Below are 19799 nucleotides of genomic sequence, written 5' to 3' on the forward strand. Positions count from 1 at the left end.
GTGCAATATATATATATTTTTTGAAAATACACCATAATTTTATTTTAGATGAAATACAATGTCAAAATATTAACATATGGTGATATAACCCTTCTGGATTAATCAACAGATTAAAGCAACTTCCTAACATATTTATACAATCATTCAAAATCACTACAAGTTTATATTGTACATAAATTTTAAACTATCGGGTATATATAAAACCAAAGGCAACTAGTTTTCTCCTTTTCTACATATTTACAAGACAAAGTGTAAATTCGACATATTACAAGACTTGAGTTATTAAAACACCCTAATACAATAAAATAGGTTACAAATTCAAGCTACAAGATTTTGGTCTTTAAAATCCAACAAGCCTCCAAATAACATAAGTGTGACATATATATATATATATATATATATATATATATATATATATATATATATATATCCTGTATATCATGTATATCATGTATATCATGTACATGTCCCAAAACTATGCAAACCAAGGTGCATATGCAAATGTGATCTCCATAAATTCTCCCAAAGAGACTACTTCACCCTGGCCATCTTCAGATTTCATCCCGAACATTTCCTACGATAGAAAACAACTATCGCTAAGCATAAAGCTTAGTGGTGTATAAACTTTAGGCTTGGAGTCATTAAATTCTCCAATTCCCCTTTTCAGTCATAGTTAGCTCAATTTAACATAATTTAAAACAAGTGAACAAATATATCAAACATATCAATATCAAACTTTGAAGTGTTTCCAAATATCAATAACAATGTTCAAGAGTCTAGAAAGTGTATACTATCAATTTAAGAGAGTATACCAAATATCCATTTTTCGCCCAATATGTACGTCATGCCATCACACTAAGCATAATCAGATATCAAGATGGACCGAAGCCCCAAATCAAGTAGGGTCAAAACCCAATAGACAAGAGAATCAAGAACCATATTAAAAATGGCTTCCTAGTTCGTACTTAACACGGACAAGTTCCATAATTCAAGACGAACTACAAATCCAAAGTCAAGATGGCAAAAGATCCGAATCAAGAGGCATGCTAAGATGAGTGACAAAGTCACTGCCACAAGAAGGACAAAGTCCCAACAAGAATGCAAAATGATCAAACAATCCGTACGAATGAGCGATTTAGCAAATATCTTACAATACTTGATATAGTACGAATATAACAATATAAATTGAAGCCAAGAAAAATAAAATATCAAGTTATTTCAATATATTCCAGCAAGCAAAAAGAGTACAAGTTTATACACAAACCTTGGTGTTTTACCACGAAACAGTTCAATCACAACTTGGGGACGTTCGAATCGTCTACGCCGTAAACAAACCAAATCTGTCCACTCCCTCAAACACTTCCCCTTTGATTTTTTTTCAAGGGTTTATATACCTTAAATACATAATCAAATATCTAAATAAGTTCAGTGATTTAGCAAGTCAAACTAAATATGATATTGGTGAAAATTACTCAAAAAAGTTTGAAACAGAAATTCTGGAAAGTATCACTGTTCCGAGTTGTGACTCAGTTTTGAAGATCTAGACTTTCTGGTCTTCACAAAAGTTGTAGATCTATGTCTTACTGTTTCAAAATATCTTGCATCACCTCCATATCAATTTTGAACAAAAAGTTATGCTAAAATTACTAACAGCAGTACATGGAGTATTTCTAAAACTGAAAATCTGGACAGCACCTGCCCTGTATTTCTGATCCTTTTTCAGGTAAATACCTACAAACATAGATTTTGGTTCCTTCATAAGAGTTATAGATTTATGAAATACCTTTTCAGAAAGTCCTGGATCACTTAAATTGGAGCTCTGTACAAAAAGATATGTAGATAATTCTAGTAGGTGTCTAGTATAAAAACAAGTTTAGAAACTTACCAAGAGGAGCAACTTGATCTTCACCAAAAATGAAATTTGCTTGTTGATTTAGTAGAACTCCATGGTTTTTTTTTCATGAAACTTCAGATTTTCAAGTTTCTACGGAGGAGAGATATAGAGAGAGATAGAGAGAAGGAGGGATAGATAGAAAGAGAGAGATGTATTCTTTGTCTTGAAGAGTAGAAACAAAATGGTTACCCAACCACTAAATATTCTTAGATAAATACAAAAGGTTGGAAACCAAAACTTAATTATATATTATATTTAATAACAACTAGTCAAAATAATATTAAGTATTACATATAGCATCATGAAACTTCATTGCCAATATTAACACAACCTAAAGTAAGAAATTTTCATATATTGACCATTTCACATTTAGGAAGTGCAAAGTAAAATATTTCCTCGTTATAAAAATGCTCAATCAAGAATGCAAATATTATAAAAAATTTGGGGTGTTACAACTCTCTCTCCCTAAAAAAATTTCGTCTCGAAATTTACCTTGTACTAGTCCCGAAACAAATGTGGATATTGAACTCGCATATCCTCTTCTCGCTCCCAGGTAGCTTCTTCGCCTGAATGATTTCTCCAAAGAACCTTCACTAATGGGATTCTCTTATTTCTAAGCTCTTTTATCTCACGCGCTAAGATTTGGATTGGTTCTTCTTCATATGTCAAATCAGGATTAACCTCAATAGACTCAATAGGAAGAACATGAGATGGATCTGAGCGGTATTTTCGAAGCATAGAAACATGAAAGACGTTGTGGATCTTACCTAATTCAGGTGGCAAAGCTAGCTTATATGCAACCGGACCAATTTTCTCAAGTATTTCATAAGGTCCAATGAATCGAGGACTAAGTTTACCTTTTTGGCCAAATCTCATAATCTTCTTCCATGGAGAAACCTTTAAAAATACCTTATCGCCCACCTGATGCTCAATTTCACGCCTTTTAAGATCAGCATAGGACTTTTGTCTGTCTGAAGAAATTTTCAAACGATCCTTGATGATTTTTACCTTATCTTCAGTTTGTTGCACAATCTCAGGACCCACAAATTTTCTTTCACCAACCTCATTCCAACAAAGAGGCGTTCTACATTTTCTCCCATATAAAGCTTCATAAGGAGGCATGCCTATACTTGATTGGTAGCTATTATTGTAAGCAAATTCTATTAGGGCTAAGTGTTTGTCCCAACTACCCTTAAACTCAATAATGCAGGCTCGAAGCATATCCTCCAAGATTTGTATTACCCTTTCAGACTGGCCGTCCGTTTGTGGATGGAAAGCGGTACTAAAATTCAACCTGGAACCCAAAGCTTCTTGCAAGCTAGACCAAAATCTAGATATAAACCTTGGATCTCTATCAGACACAATACAAACAGGGATTCCATGCAGCTTCACAATTTCATTAATGTACAATTCTGCTAAACGTTCAAGTAAGTAGTCCATTCTGATTGCCAAGAAATGAGCACTCTTAGTTAGTCTATCTACAATGACCCAAATTGCATCATGATTTCTTTGAGTGCGTGGAAGTCCAGAAACAAAGTCCATCGTTATCCTTTCCCATTTCCATTCAGGTATTGACAAAGGTTGTAGGAGACCAGTTGGGACTTGATGTTCAGCCTTTATTTGTTGACATACCAAGCATTTAGAAATGAACTCTGCAATGTCTTTCTTCATACCACTCCACCAATAGTGCTCCTTAATGGTCCAATACATTTTAGTACCTCCAGGATGCATTGCATAAGGTGAACTATGTGCTTCAATTAAGATCTGCTTTCTCAATTCATCATCATTAGGAACACACAACCTAGTTTTATAAAATAAGGTACCATCTTTCCTTAATGAAAAATTTGATTCTCTTCCATTTTGGACTTCTTCAACCCGTTTCACAAGCTTCTCATCTAACTTTTGTGCTTCTTGGACTTGCTCAAGTAAGATTGGCTTGACTTGAAAATTAGCAATGATAGAACCATTAGAATTAAATGAAAGACAAACATTCATGGCTCTTAATTCAAGAAGCAAAGGCAATGGACTTAGAGTTAAACTTGCAAGGGAATTGCGACTCAACGCATCTGCAACCACATTGGCTTTACCAGGATGATAATCAATCGTGCAATCATAATCTTTGATGAGTTCAAGCCATCTACGTTATCGCAAGTTTAACTCTTTTTGTGTACCCAAGTACTTCAAACTCTTATGATCAGTAAATATGTGACACTTCTCTCCGTATAAGTAATGCCTCCAAATTTTTAAGGCAAAAACAATGGCAGCAAGTTCAAGATCGTGAGTGGGATAATTCAACTCATGTGATTTCAACTTTCGAGAGGCATAAGCAATTACTTTCCCTTATTGCATCAAAACACAACCCAAGCCACGATGAGATGCATAACTGTATACCACATAATCTTTTCCTTCAGCTGGCAAAGAAAGTATTGGAGCTTGTGTCAATAAGGATTTGAGCTTTTCAAAGCTCTCTTGACACTTGTCATACCATACAAATTTGGCGTCTTTCCCCAAAAGTTTGGTCAAGGGAGAAGCTATAATAGAGAAGCCCTTCACAAACCTTCTGTAGTATCCTGCTAAACCCAAGAAACTTCTTATCTCAGTTGGAGTTTTAGGGAGTTTCCAATCAGCAATAGCTTGAATCTTACTAGGATCAACCTTCACACCTTCAGATGATACAATGTGCCCTAAAAAGCCACTTCATTCAGCCAGAATTCACATTTGGAAAGCTTCGCGTAGAGTTGTCTCTTTTTCAGAATTTGCATGACAATTCGGACATGCTTATCATGATCTTCTCTATTCTTGGAATAGACTAAAATGTCATCAATAAACACCACCACAAATCGATCGAGATAAGGCTTGAATACACGGTTCATTAGATCCATAAATGCAACAGGAGCATTTGTCAAACCAAATGGCATTACCAAAAATTCATAATGGCCATACCTGGTCCTAAAAGCAGTTTTAGGAACATCTTGCTCCCTCACACGCAACTGATAATATCCAGACCTCATGTCAATTTTTGAGAATAAGCTGACACCCTTTAGTTGGTCAAACAAGTCATCGATTCTAGGCAGTGGGTATTTGTTCTTGATTGTTACCTTGTTCAGCTGTCGGTAATCAATAAAAAGCCTAAGAGTGCCATCTTTCTTTTTCACAAATAAAACAGGAGCTCCCCAAGGTGAAATACTGGGACAGATAAAACCCTTCTCAAGAAGTTCTTGCAATTGAGCCTTCAACTCTTTTAATTCAGCTGGAGCCATTCTATAGGGAGCGATAGAAATAGGAGTAGTTCCAGGGACAAGATCTATAGGAAATTCAATCTCCCTTTCTGGAGGCAACCCAGGAAGATCATCAGGAAATACATCAGGAAAGTCGCACACAGTTGGTATGTCCTTAAGACTTGGACTCCCCAATCGTGTATCGACTATATGAGCAAGATAGGCATCACAACCTTGACAAATCATCTTCCTTGCCAACACCGCAGAAATAATATTAGATGTCAATGATCTTTCTCCTTGAACTACCATGTGTGAATATGCAGGAGTTCTAAATGTCACTTGCTTCAACCTACAATCAACCAATTCATGGTGCCTATGGAGCCAATCCATGCCAACAATAACATCATAGTCTCGGAAGGGCATTTCAAGCAAGTCGACAGGGAATACCAGATTTTGAATCATGAATGGACAATCTCGGTAAATCCTGTTAACAACGGCCTGATGACCTAATGGACTCGTGACCAGCACATCAAAGTCAAGTCTCACAGATTTAACAGTATCGGGAAATGCAAGTGATGAGCAAACATAAGAGTGCGAAGATCCAGGATCAAATAATGTAACAACAGATATGCCAAATAAGTGAAATTTACCAGCAACCACGTCCGGACCATCCTGGTCATTCTTCTGTCTCATAGCATAAACTCGTGCAGCAGCTCTCGACCCACCAGCCTGATTAGCTACACTCGAGCCCGCTGCTTGCATATTTCGAGGTCTAGCACTACCATTAGCTTGAGAATGAGTAGTGATGGGCTTTTGAACTGATCCTTCTGTATGTGTATAAGAAAGAGGATTAGGATTAGGACAATCCTTCACTTTATGATCCATACTTCCACAATTAAAACAAGCACCAGAAGCTCGTCTACATGCACCATAATGATTCTTCCCGCACTGTGCACAAGTAGGTGTATGAGTTTTGCCTTGGCCATAACTTGGAGTACTGGCAGTAGAAAAATTTGACTTATTCTGCTTATGATGTAATGATTTATGTGTACTCTCGGTCTTGGAATAGTCAAACTTTCCCTTTTTGGATGGACCGCCATATTCTGAATTACCCTTCCTAAACTTGTTTTCTCTCCTACTAGCTTCTTCCTTGTCAATTCTTTCCCAAGTAAGTGCAGCTGAAATCAGCTTGGAAAAATCATCAAGTTGTAAGATTGCCACTGATTTTCGAATGTAACCATTCAAACCTTCTTCAAATCTTCTGCACTTGTCTCTTTCACCATCAATAATACCTTTAGTTTAATACATGTTTTAGCCTATGGTTCAATTTTAACTTTATAACCGCTTTATTTAAATATTTTTCAGGAAGATTCAACGTCATGTAAAATACATCTTGAACCACGTCACATAAATGCACTCGCGGTCCACGACACATTTTATTTAACGTTGTTGAGATTTGGATTTGGGTCACATAAATGCACATCCGAGTTTAGGGAAGTAATTTTTAAATAGCGCGCCTAAAATAACTACGCATTTTCAAGTTTGCGAGGGCCATGGAAAATTCAACTAATGGCGCACCTCAAATTTAAAAGAGTTCATATTAATTATCCGAGGGTCATGGGTTATGGAATTATTTGTGGGGAAAATGTTATGAATTAGTAATTGTCTAAATATGGGTCAACTCATGAATTGTATATACGTTGGGTCATTAACATTACTCCTGGACAGTGTAGAAGCTAAAGAAAATGCCAAACACATTTCAACCATAAACGACACCATCAATATAATCATGCTGCAAAGAATTAAAAGAAAAGACAGAAAACTAAAAAGAACATCTCACCAATCACAAAGATAACAACAAAATATTTCACGAAAACATCAAACAATCCATTTGATAATATTGATATTTCCAACAGATCTTCGTAGTAAGAAAATGATAGAAAAACTTAAAAAATAAACCCACCTCTTTGTTCATTAACTCCACAAAGTGCAGTCCACAAAAAAATTGTAAAAAAATCTTTATATTTTCTTTGATAAAAATTAGTGCTAATATCTCATTAAATCCAATTAAAACTAATAATACTGAAAGAAACAAACACATATTGAGAGGAGAAAAATTAAGCTAACATTGTAAAGGCACTCAATCATTCAACCAAATACGTCAAAGCTTCAAAATCATCCGAAAACATACAACGTAATGAGAGAGAGAATGAACCTTTAAAAGCGGGAAATTCCTTTAAACAATGCCGCAACTACAGATGCACGATTGTGCAGCGAAGTGAGAAACAGAACTTCGCCCAAAAAAAAACTCGTTGTGAACTAGAACGGAAATCGAACAAAACACACGACAGGAGCACTCGAACGGAAACCTCGATGATTTTGACGGACTGAGATGCTTTTCATGGCTGGCTTTCGTGGCTTTGTTGTTGCATTTTTCTGTTGAGTTTTGGAGTTGTTTTGGTGATGCAAATGGGAGTTTTCAAAGGCTGGTTTACATGGCTTCAAAAAGAATAAATTGGATCTGATTTTGTGAGGAAGAAGATGACTCAGATCCCTCCTCCTTCACCTTCCTTTCTCTTTTGATCTCTTTTTTATTTTGCTCTCTTTTTGTTTTTGTTTTTTTCGATCTCCTCTGTTTTTTTTTGTTCCTTTTTGTTTTTGCCTCACTTTTCTTCTGCTTTTCTTTGTGAGCTCCCTCCCCAGATTTTTTGGCGTTTTTTTCTTCCTTCCTTCTGTGTGTGCATGTGTTATATATAACGAAAAAAAAACTTAGAAAGGAAAGATTCCCTAGCTCTAATTTTTGTCCTCATTCCCCTTTCCTCATGTGCCAAAAAACATGAATGAAAATTAAAAGGGGTGCATGTCAGTTTGTTATGGGGAGTTGATAAGAAAGCATCTTTTGGCAAGTTGCACAATTTATTATCTCTTGTTCTTTAAATTTTTTTTCTTTTTTTAGATTTTCTTTTATTCTAAAGATGAATTAAAAATAGCTTTATAAAGATACTAGTATATTTAAGATAGTAAAAATATTTAGAGAAGACACATAGCTACTATATTAATGAAATTTAAATACTACTCAATATATACTAAAATGTAAAATATTTTTTGATCTTTTTCTTCTCATCTTTTTTTTTTTTGGAAAATAACATGACAAGACTATTTTGTATTTTTTTTTTTTCAAAATATCAACTAGCTAGGATAAGGAAAAATATTTTTGTAGTTTTTTTTTGATAAAATAAAGTAAAGAGAGCGATACTAAACCTAAACTGAATATTTACGCTAAAATATGAAAAATCTTGGGGAGGGTCAAAAATCACATGTCTACAATTGTCTTTGCTATTTCAGCCCCGTATGCTGAAATTATGCGAAAAAGCGGTATGTTTGCAATTGTTTTTGCAAAGCGGGCACAAGTTAAAACGTGACATAAAAAGCGGGTATAGATGCAAATTTCCCTTAAAATGGTCAGTTCAATCCATCCCTACATGGGTTACCAGGCCCCACGGGCTGGTTTATCATTTTTTAAAATTATTTTAATATTTTTTAAATTTAAGTTTTAACCTAAAATGTAATATATATAAAACATACTAGTTGTTGGATAAAAAGTTTCGGCAAAACTTAATAATTTTGACATTGTTCTACTAGATTACAATAAAACACAAAAATGAGGACATTATTTCATTTATTAAAAGTCAATATTCAAAACAAACTACTCAAAAATATTTTCAAGGTACTCGTGGCATATCCCAACATATCATCTTCATCAAGTACGTTTGAATTCTCTTGTGAAATAAAAATGTCTTAAAATCTTTACTCTTATCTAAATATATAATTATATGCAATGTTAATTAGTTAAACATTATGAAATAATTAAAATTTTAAGAACAAAAAATATTTATATCCGCATAAAAAATATTATAAGTTTGAGATTACATAACTCTTCTTGTTATTTTCAGTTCCCTACATATTTTTAATTAAATACGTTATTAAGCCCACGGACCGGCCTAGTCCAGCCTCGTGGGACACTAGATTACATGGGCGGACTTAAAAGCCTCGTTTTTAAATGGGTTTCAAAAATCTTAACACAACCCTATTAAATTACGAGTTGGGTTGGGCCGGCCCAACGAGGCAAGACTATATTGACGGCTCTAATGTGATTTGCAAAATGTTCTACCTATTAGTAAAAATTGCACGGGGCGCCCTATTCGGTCGCCCTCATTTAACCTATACCCATTTTTAAAAAAAGTTTAAACTTGTACCCATTTTTAAAAAAAGTTTAAATTTGTACCCATTTTTAAACAATTTCAGCCCCTTTTCTCCTTCTCCTCCTCCTCCTCCTCCTTCTTCTTCTTCTTTTGCTGCTGCTATTGTTGGTGCTGCTATGAAACTTCAGTTCATGAGATGATTGCCATAAATATATTTATCAGATTATTTAAAAATAAATTATAAATAATTACATAAGTTAGTAGACAATAATTTGTGAATATTCCACGTACTAAAAGTTTAAGGTCACACTTTAATGATTCTTTTCATGATAATTCTGTTCTTTTCACGTTTATTGTTTTCAAAATTTATGATTTAGATACTGTTGACAATCTGATTATATTAGAAAGCTTTTTCAAAAACTTCAGCTTATATAGTGCTGAAATTTTTACAAATGAACTAAATCAACTTCTTCTTCCTCCTCCTCCTCCTCCCTCTTCTTCTTCTTCTTCTTCTTCTTCATCTTCTTCCTCTTGTTCTTTCACTTCCTCTTCCTTTTCTTCCTCTTCCTCTTCTTTTTCTCCTTATCCTTCTTCTTCTTCTTCTTCTTCTTCTTCTTCTTCTTCTTCTTCTTCCTCTCCCTCTCCCTCTCCCTCTCCCTCTTCCTCTTCCTCTTCGTCTTCTTCTTCTTCTTCTTCTTCTTCTTCTTCTTCTTCTTCTTCTTCTTCTTCTTCTTCTTCTTCTTCTTCTTCTTCCTCCGTCTTCTCCTCTTCCTCTTCCTCTTCTTGTTCTTCTTCCTCTTCTTCTTCTTCTTCTTCTTCTTCTTCTTCTTCTTCTTCTTCTTCTTCTTCTTCTTCTTCTTCTTCTTCTTCTTCTCCTTCTTCTCCTTCTTCTCCGTCTTCCGCTTCTTCCCCTTCCTCTTTCTCCTCCTCTTCCTCCCCCATTCTTCTCCTCATTCTCTTCTTCTTCTTCTTCTTCTTCTTCTTCTTCTTCTTCTTCTTCCTCTCCTCTTCCTCTTCTTCTTATTCTTCTTCTTCTTCTCCTTTTCTTCTTCTTCTTCTCCTTCTTCCGCTTCTTCCTCTTCCTCTTCCTCCTTCTCCTCCCCCTCCTTCTTCTTCTTCTTCTTCTTCTTCTTCTTCTTCTTCTTCTCCTCCTCCTCCTCCTCCTCCTCCTCCTCCTCCTCCTCCTCCTCCTCTTCTTCTTCTTCTTCTCCTTCTTATTCTCCTACTTCCTTCTTCTCCTTCTCCTTCTCCTTCTCCTTCTCCTTCTCCTTCCTCTTCTTCCTCTTCCTCTTCTCCTTCTCCTTCTTCTTCCTCTTCCTTTTCTCCTTCTTCTTCTTCTTCTTCTTCTTCTTCTTCTTCTTCTTCTTCTTCTTCTTCTTCTTCTTCTTCTTCTTCTTTTGCTTTTGTTGGTGCTGCTATGAAACTTCAGTTCATGGGATGATTGCCATAAATATGTTTATCAGATTATTTAAAAATAAATTATAAATAGTTACATAAGTTAGTAGACAATAATTTGTGAATATTCCACGTACTAGAAGTTTAAGGTCACACTTTAGTGATTTTTTTCATGATAATTCTGTTCTTTTCACGTTTATTATTTCCAAAATTTATGATTTAGATACTGTTGACAATCTGATTATATTAGATAGCTTTTTCAAAAACTTCAGCTTATATAGTGTTGAAATATTTACAAATAAACTAAATCAGCATCTTCTGCTGAAATTTTTGAAAAAGCTTTATGACAAAACTAATGAATCCGGGACAAAAAAACTTCAGCTTATTTAGTGCTGAAGTTTTTACAAATGAAATAACTTCAGCATCTCTGCTGAAATTTTTGAAAAAGCTTATCCACGACAAAAAACTTCAGCTTATTTAGTGTAATGAACTAAATAATTTCAGCATCTTCTGTTGAAGTTTTTGAAAAAGCTTAATGACAAAACTAATGAATTTAGGACAAAAGAACTTCAGCTTATTTAGTGCAATTACAAACAAAAACTTCAGCAAATAGAGAACAAAACTTCAGCTACTATGCTTAAGTTAAGCAATTACAAACAAAAACTTCAGCACACTTGCTACTTCAGGCCCATTTACTAGAATACTGAAGTTTTGCGTGATTACCTTTGCTACTTCAGCCCCGTATGATGAAGTTACGCGAAAAAACAGATACGCTGCAATTTTCTTTTATAAAGCGGGCACAAGTTAAAATGTGACCCAAAAAACAGGTAAAGATGCAAATCCCCCTACCTATTGTCATTCGCATAAAGTTGGGGTTAACTAGGCCTCGCTATTACAAAATTGGCACCTATTTGCTCTTATTTTGTAGCTCAGCTAACAGAGAGAGAGAACAACCCTTTTGAGTTAAGTTTATGGCAAGATAAAATGATGATTAATGGTTTCTTCAAAAGGTAAGAAAAGGCCTCAATTATTTCCCTTTTATCAACGACGAAAGGTTGCTCTCGTGAAAAGAGAAATCACAATGCCTCTTTTTTTTCCATTAAGTTTTTGTTTTCAACTTCAGGTCATCTTTTTTTTTCTTCTTTTATGATAGTTTTTTCCCTTTCAAATTCTAGCTGGTAATTATCTTCTTGGTTTGATAATATACATACAAGCATCTTAGAAATATCAAAAAATGACGACGTTTCTTTGTCAACGAGGTATCTCGTAAATAATATATTGCTGAATGAAAATCGGGGAGAGCTGAAAGGCTCTTTACATTAGCTAGCTTAGGAAGACTAAATATATTTTTTTATTACATCGGAAGAGGGAGAGTGGGGATTGGGGATTGGGGATTGGGGAAGAGGAAGCTACGCTATTGATGTGGAAGGCAGGGAGCTCACCAAGTGAGCTAACCCTTCTACTTCATTACATATATCATATTACTGTTCATATTAGAACGATTTATTCATATTTATCAGCGTGAAGTTTTAATGAACATTCATATAGAACATCTATCTTAAACAATAATTTCGAATATTTTTTTCTCCTTGATTCTTGGATATTTCAATGTGTAATCCATTATTGAAGATCAAACCGGGTTTTCGTATAACATTCCCTTCATTTGTCACTTTCCACCTGAAATTTTAAAGAAAATTATACCTTAAATTTTTTACGTCGTGGTAATTAATTATTTTTAAAAGTATGTTATTATAATATGTTTCATCGAATTCATACCTATAGTTTGTCAACAAGTAATGAAGGAAAATGGCCGTTTGCATCTTTGAAAGATCAGCTCCAGCACACAATCTCAGTCCTCCACCAAACGCCATGAATTTTTTGGATCCCTTATGTAGCTCTTCACCCTTTTTAATCCCAATATAGTTGAGAAAAGGACGTTTATATTATGAATATATGAAAGTAGAAACCTAAATGCTTGATTTTTACTAATTAATAAAATATTAACTGACCTTCCATCGCCAAGGATTAAAAGTAAGGGGATCCTCGTACTTGTTTGGATCCAGATGAACCGATGAGGGACATACTACGAAAGTCCATCCGGCAGGAATTGTATATCCTGTGATTATTCTTACTTGAGTACTTCTATGAAAAAAACAAAAACTAAATAAATGGACTGTTATAAAAATAATTATATTGTGGATCCAACATATTTACCCAAGAGTTCTCCACATATACATAGTACACATTTTGACTAATTTTACTTTGAATTTTCCAACTCATGTTAAACCAAATAAAAAATATCTTTATTAATCTAGGAGTATTTCTTAAGCTGCACTATTTGGCAAGCTAAGAGTCTCATATTGCGAGACCATAATTTATTTTTATTTTATTCTTTTTTTACTTTTAAAATTTTAAATTATTAAAATTCTTTTTTTTATATTCCTCACTTCTCATTTCCTAATTATACTTCTGCAACCAAATAATATACTTGTAATTGTATTGTAATTAAGTTAATATGACAAACAAATAGGTAATTAATTACTGAACTGTGTAATTACTACGCTAGTAATTACACTTATTCTATTACATGGTGACTTTCCAAACAAGACTCTTAAAAAGACCTAAAAGTTAGATATTTACCTTTGATTTGCACATCTTTTAGTGTAATTCTGAAAATTCCTGGGGCGATATTGGCAAGCCTTACTGTTTCATTTATAACCTGCACTCAATTATTTTTATTTTAGAAACAATAAAAAAATTACAGTTCAACTAATCTATATAAATATATAAAGCAGGGGCTAAAAAAGGTGATGTGGCACCTTCCTAGGCCAGTATTTATATTTATCTATTCCCCCCCCCCTTTTTTTTTAACTAATTTCTCTTTTATTCTTATTCTACTAAATCGAACAAGCAAAACAGTTTCGATTAATAAACACCCCAAAAGACGCCTTTTCATATTCCACCAGAAAAGAGCCACATTTGCGATTATCTATCTTCCTGATTAAACGATCTCTCTCCATTGAAACTGATGGCTTGACTTTTTTTCCCCATTGTAGAAAACTGATTTTTTACCTATCTCTTAATCCGGCAGAGGACAATCAGCAAAGCCACACTTAATCTTCAACAGAGTAAGCACATAATATCAGTCGACAGTACCTTCTCTCTCTTTGCTACTGCTTCTTCTTCCCCTTTTCCCGTTTTCCTTTTCCATTTGATAGTTCTATCTATTTGCCTTTTCATGTTCTCATTGTTCTGATTACAGTTGCAGATTTTATTCATTTTTTCTTTGTTGTGTAGTACTTAGCTTTTGGGGCTTTCTTTATTTCACAAATCGTTGTTTTTCTGCTTGCAACTTTGCGTGCAGTTTAAATTTGTCTAATTGGTTTGCTTAATAGAACCACTTATTGGTTGATTCTCATGTTGATTTCCTCTTTTAGGTTTCAACATTCGCCCTCTATGATCAAGTTTCATTTATTTACGTCAACGATTTTGAGCAAAGCTATTCTCACCCGTTTGTGTTGTATGATTTTAACTGCTCTTTAAATTTATTTAACTATTTTGGTGAATTACTTCGCTTATTCGTTGTTATTGCATTGATTATTCCCTCTTGTATTTTGATTATTTTTAGTCTTATAGCAGAGATGTGGCAAAGTGCAGAACCAGCCCTACAAAGGTCACTCTTGAAATTTATGGTTCATTTACAAATGATGTACTATATTTCTTTTGCCTTTCGATTTACTTATGTCACAGTTGGGTCTAATGTATGGGTGAAAAAATGAAATTGTCCTTTTAAAGTAGATGTATTACAAGTATGCATCAACAACTTGCCATGATTTCATAGAGCTTGCTTCGAGAGGGTACTATGATATGTCAAATTTCACCGAGTCATAATAGATCTTTATTTATACTATTTTTTGGTAGGATATCTTTTTTGGGTTGGAGATCCATTCGGTACTGGAAGAGTTGGAGAATAATCTATTTATCGCTATATTGTGGTCTAAATGGATTTTTGACTACTTCTAGCAACACCAGTTAGAACTACTGGTGAAAGTTGATTTCCAGGTGCTAAGTTTCATAACAATTCATGTCCTTTGAATGCTGACTTGCTAGAGCGTGTTACGATTTTGTTTTAGATTTTTCTTCTACTGTAGGTCTTCAATGAAGGCATATGACCTTCTGAGAAAAAGTAGCTACTAAAGAATCTAGCCCAAAAAAAAAAGGTGTGTTGATAATGTCTCCCTTTCTTCCTCTTCTTCCTCCCAGGTAACACATACTTTAATTACATGCATTACTTGTGTAATGCTTTTATAGAGTTTAGGTCCTTAATGAGTATGCTTCTTATTGTAAAATTGTAGGGTTAAGCGAGCGTGTTTAACATTCCTAAATTTTAGGACCCAAGTTCAGAGAAATAACAATTCCATTTGCTATACACAAATGGGCTACTTGGAATCCCATTCTCCTTTGGTCATTCTTACATAGGCATAAAGAGCAGGAAAGCAAGAAAGATAGAAATTTCTATCATGATAGCAATTTTGACTAAAGATATTGAATTTGTACTTGTGCATTTGTATTACTTTCTTTTTTTCATGAAAACCTTTTACTACATTGTATAGAGAAATTATTTTTGACGCTTTTAGGGAAAACGACTTTTTATTGTTAGAAGGCAAATTTGTGGTTATCGGCATCAAGTGTCGTCCTCTTAGGTACCCAAAGATAGAGTACTATGTTATGTTGGCAGCGGTTGAGGTCCACCATTATAACAGAAGTGAATTTATCTTCTTATATATGTGCTTCTAGATATCTAAACTCTGTTTTATGTCATGCCGGCTTTTATGTATGGTAAGAGTTGGTGTAAGAGGACAGATGCTTCTTTATCTCATACCTAATTTTAAATTAATTTGTGTAATCCCTTTCGCCTGAAATAGTATTAGTAACACTTTTATTGTCATTTTCAATTGTTCATTGTGGAGCAATGTGTCAACGGGTTGCACGACGAAATATGTTTTCGAAGTAATTGACTACATTGGAGAAGAGAAAGATGTGTTTCTTCTAACAGAGCTCATCAAAACTCATAATTCTCAATATTAGAGTAAAAATGTCTTGGTCTCTTAGTGGCATTTTGGATTGACATCCATTGGGAAAGCTAAATGCATTATCGCGATAGGCTAACACAATCCGATTCATTGCATCACTGAGTGTTTCTAATTACTATATAATATTTCATATTTGCACAATCATCTCAATATTAGAGTAAACGGCGGATTTTGTGCAGTATAAGACATATGTTTCGGCATGATATATATGTAAATAGTATCCCTTTTTCAATAACCACCTTTAACTAACCATTCTGCTCTTTTGTATTCCATATAATACATGTAAGCATTCACTTCATATTCTGCGTTTGCATTACTTTTATTGAACAAGATTATATTTTGCACATTAAAGTCACAACGAAGCACTTAGTTCTTCCGGAGCTCTAGAGAGCTAGACATATCTATGGCACTTCTTAAGGTGTTGAAATTAGTTGCTTTGTTGTTTGTGGTTTGTCAAAAGAGTAGTATAATGTAGGTCATTAACAAAAGAGTAGGCTTTTGTCTCTCAGAGAACTATTAGAACAGGTACAATAATGTAGTGTGCCAGCCTTCAATTTTCCAAGCTAATAGACATGTACTGATTATATTCGTAATTGATTAAGGAATGCTTCAAAAAATATAGTTGTAAAAAAATCTGTTTTAACTTCTCAAAATTTTGTTTAATTTAGAAAATAATTGTTTGATATCACTAATGTTCTTTAACAACCGCGCGCCTCGCGCGGCAAATTCACTAGTTTTAAATATATCAGGGGAGGGGGGAAATAAAAAGTAATGTGGTGATAATAAGAGCGTGTGATCTGGAGGACACCTAAACTCTTAACTAATTACACAATTAGCGATCACGCAAGAAAATAAACTTACCATATTTGTGAAACTCATTGATTTGTACTCAAGCCACGAAATTAGAGCGCCTTCGTCTGTTCGACGTTTAAGAATGCTCTCATGCTCTTCCTACAAAATATACGACTTTTTATAGGGTTTAGGAAAAGAACTACTCGAGATTCATTAAATAAAAAAGATTAATGTTTCAGATAGCTAGTAATTAATTAAGAGCACAAACCGTCAGCTCTGTCAACACCTCGGGATGACTATTCAAGTATTTAAACAATAGTGTAATGGAGGAAGAAGTGGTTTCATAAGCAGCGAATAGCAGTAACAGAACTAAATCCACTGTAATTTCTTCAGTCAGCAATGATTCCTCATTTTCTACTTCTTTAAGCATGTGATCTAAGAAATCTTGATTCGCCTTTTCCTTGGATGACTGCTTTTTCTTTAAAATATCTTTGATCACCTTAACAATATTTTTACGCCCCTGCATGCATGTTGAAATTAATTAATTCATAGAATGTCATGATCTAAAGGATAGCCCGTGCACAAGATATTCCGCATTCAGGCATGGTCCGAAAAATGGTCGCACTGATCCAGGAATATTGATGGCCTGATCATGCAAGCATTAATAGATGCATTTTACTTTGGTATATATTGAAAAGAAGATACCTGTAAGCAGGCATGGTAAGCTGTTCCAGGCACATTGAGAGGAAATGAGAGAAAACCACCAAAAAAAGCTTTGTAATGCTCTCTTAGTTCCAATGCCTCTTGTTCTTCTAAACCAAGGGTCTTTTTCGCAATAAATGTGAATAGCATCTAAAAATAGTAGTAAATATTTTGAGTTATATAGTACTCCATATATATGTATATTTCTGTACTGGAGTAAAAAAAGATATTAGTAAGTTAATAAGTAATCATAGGTGGAGGTGAGAGAATCACAATTTCAACTGCTTCTTTGACTTCGATCTTGCCGCGCTCAGCCCACCAATCTAAATGCTTACGAGTAATTAAATCAATTTCAGACATCAAATTTCCCTTTAAGCTTTGTTGGCCGACAAGAAACAGAACTAAATTCCTAAGGTATTTATGGACAGCTCCGCCGTGGACATTCAAGCCTTGCTCTCCAAGGAGATCAGAAGCACTCTTTGTGTACCAGCATTGGAAGAGGTTATTTTCTTGTTGGAAGACATAGTAATTGATTTCTGGGTCAGTTGATATCACCACTGGCTGCCCAAGTATACTTGTTTTAAATAATCCTCCGTACCTGACAAAAAGTTCAAGTTCATGTTATATGTAACGGTTTCATGCAAGAGAAATATGACTCATATATTTTCAAGACCAATAATTTAGGGATGAGAAGAACAAATTAAAGGAACTGCAAAACAAAAAAGAGAGGAAACGCAACCCATTAACAAATTAAATAAACCTTGCAGTCCTTTCGGCAATAAAGGGTGGAATTCCTTCATAGGAATGAGAAGAGAAATATTGAATGGACTCTCCAATAAAGGGAAGTCCCATGGAGCCAGGTGGCAATACACCCTTGCATTTGGGATTCCTCCATTTGTATACCCATCTACTGATTCCTACAACTATTACTGCTACTAACCATAAACCAATGTTCCACATTTTTTTCCTTTTAAATTAAATTAAACCTGTAGTTTTATTCCTACCGGCCACCTCACCTTAGTGTTCAAACTCAGAGTATATATGCACGCCTATTTATAGAGCTGATTACTAAGGCTTGCTTAAGTGAATGAATTTCGCTCACACTTGTAAACTACAATTAATGTTAAGCATTGTAATTGCGTGTCGGGAATTGTAAGGACTTACGTGTCTGAATCTCAATACATGTCAAAAAAAGAAAAAAGAAAAATTCCCATTCCATCTATCTATAATATAAATTTATTTAAAGCCTAATAAATATAAAAGTCAAATTAATTACTTTCTCTATTATGTGCCACATTTTCTTTTTACTTTGTCCCAAAAAGAATAACATGTTTTTATAAAGTATATAAAAATAATTTAACTTTATACTATAAATTTTTTCTCGAATGAAAAGGCCTATTGTATATAGGTGAAACCGGACCCGTAAGACGACCCGATCTCCGAAAAAATAAATCGAGTAACAGACGTGATTGTAAGGAGCCGGAATCGAGGTAAGGGAGTCATCGAGACACATTCCTGGGGTACGATGCCCGCCCCCGAGAATATCGGGGCCATGACCCCGGATCAGTTCAAATCCTAAAAGACTTCAGAGAGCGTTATCGAGAAATCGAACATGATTGACATAAGGCCGTAATATCCGTGACCGACCGGATATCATGACGTGAATCTCGGCACATATCGATAGAAAATTGGTGATTAGTTAAATAGATAATTTTTTTTACCTTTTATAGAATTGTATTTAAGGTAAAACTCCCCTACTATATAAAGGGGAGTCTAATTATTCATTGAAAATATTGTAACACATGCATAACAAGGCAATATACTATTATTTTCTCAGTCATTGAAAGTTCTTATTCTTGTTCATCAGTGTTGGCCATTGTGAGTCCGGATCGAGGGTGGATATTTCATTGAGGATGGAATCCTCCTCCTCACGTGGTTTGAATTTACTATACCTTTATTTGTTTAATCTAACGCAAGTTATCATCTATATCAAATTAATCCGTGTAGCCTACCACTTACAAATTTAATGGTTATCTATTTTTTAGGGTAAACAGTTTGACGCCCATCGTGGGGCCAAGGATAATACTGGCTATTTGATACAAATTTTCACTACATACTCTGAGGTCTTAATTTCAGGAAACTTAAAGATATCAAACTCTCAATCTGCTCACCTTAACGTTGATGCTGAATTTGGCCACTACGGCGAGAACAACAATATAGTGAACAACAACGAGGTTCACCCTGCTGACCCAACAGGGTCCCGATAGTAATCCAATCCATGCCAACTCCCATGTGGTCATCGACACTAGCTTGCCCATAGACCCAGAAAACAGTATTCGCGGGGGAGCCAGGTCGGGAGCCAGGGATATGCACGGTGGTGAAGGCGATGGGATCAACTTGCGATTGATCCTCAAAATGCTACACGCTTAACATGCAGTGATAGCCCAATTACAGAGCCAAATCCGTGCTCCCAGTAGAGTTGGGCCCGGACCATCTTGGAAAA

General features: G+C 34.8%; 2 protein-coding genes across 2 annotated transcripts; both read right to left on the reverse strand.

The window, feature by feature from the left end:
- Positions 1 to 4234: 4234 nt before the first annotated feature.
- Positions 4235 to 6891, reverse strand: LOC142178490 (uncharacterized). The gene is made up of 3 exons (XM_075248100.1): positions 6831 to 6891; positions 4611 to 6404; positions 4235 to 4557 (listed from the first exon to the last, which is right to left on the reverse strand). The coding sequence occupies exons 1-3, from the start codon at positions 6889 to 6891 to the stop codon at positions 4235 to 4237; spliced, it is 2178 nt and encodes a 725-aa protein (XP_075104201.1).
- Positions 6892 to 11952: 5061 nt separating this feature from the next.
- LOC107784146 (cytochrome P450 87A3-like) lies at positions 11953 to 18322 on the reverse strand. The gene is made up of 9 exons (XM_075250346.1): positions 18057 to 18322; positions 17570 to 17894; positions 17300 to 17446; positions 16863 to 17114; positions 16664 to 16753; positions 13350 to 13428; positions 12719 to 12825; positions 12486 to 12613; positions 11953 to 12386 (listed from the first exon to the last, which is right to left on the reverse strand). The coding sequence occupies exons 1-9, from the start codon at positions 18254 to 18256 to the stop codon at positions 12263 to 12265; spliced, it is 1452 nt and encodes a 483-aa protein (XP_075106447.1). The 5' UTR covers positions 18257 to 18322; the 3' UTR covers positions 11953 to 12262.
- Between the last annotated feature and the right edge of the window lie 1477 nt (positions 18323 to 19799).

Source organism: Nicotiana tabacum, chromosome 3 (assembly GCF_000715075.1).
Source record: "Nicotiana tabacum cultivar K326 chromosome 3, ASM71507v2, whole genome shotgun sequence".
NCBI classification, from domain to species: Eukaryota; Viridiplantae; Streptophyta; class Magnoliopsida; order Solanales; family Solanaceae; genus Nicotiana; species Nicotiana tabacum.

Excerpts from the sequence above, each read along its gene's own strand:
- LOC142178490 (XM_075248100.1), bottom strand. The coding sequence starts at position 6,891 with ATGGTGTCGTTTATGGTTGAAATGTGTTTGGCATTTTCTTTAGCTTCT. Across the intron at positions 6,405-6,830 it reads AGCTTCTACACTGTCCAGGA|GTATTATTGATGGTGAAAGA; the intron begins GTAATGTTAATG and ends ATTAAACTAAAG. Across the intron at positions 4,558-4,610 it reads CTACGCGAAGCTTTCCAAAT|GTGTGAAGGTTGATCCTAGT; the intron begins GTGAATTCTGGC and ends TATCATCTGAAG.
- LOC107784146 (XM_075250346.1), bottom strand. The coding sequence starts at position 18,256 with ATGTGGAACATTGGTTTATGGTTAGTAGCAGTAATAGTTGTAGGAATC. Across the intron at positions 17,447-17,569 it reads TCAAAGAAGCAGTTGAAATT|ATGCTATTCACATTTATTGC; the intron begins GTGATTCTCTCA and ends TACTATTTTTAG. Across the intron at positions 12,614-12,718 it reads TTAATCCTTGGCGATGGAAG|GGTGAAGAGCTACATAAGGG; the intron begins GTCAGTTAATAT and ends GGGATTAAAAAG.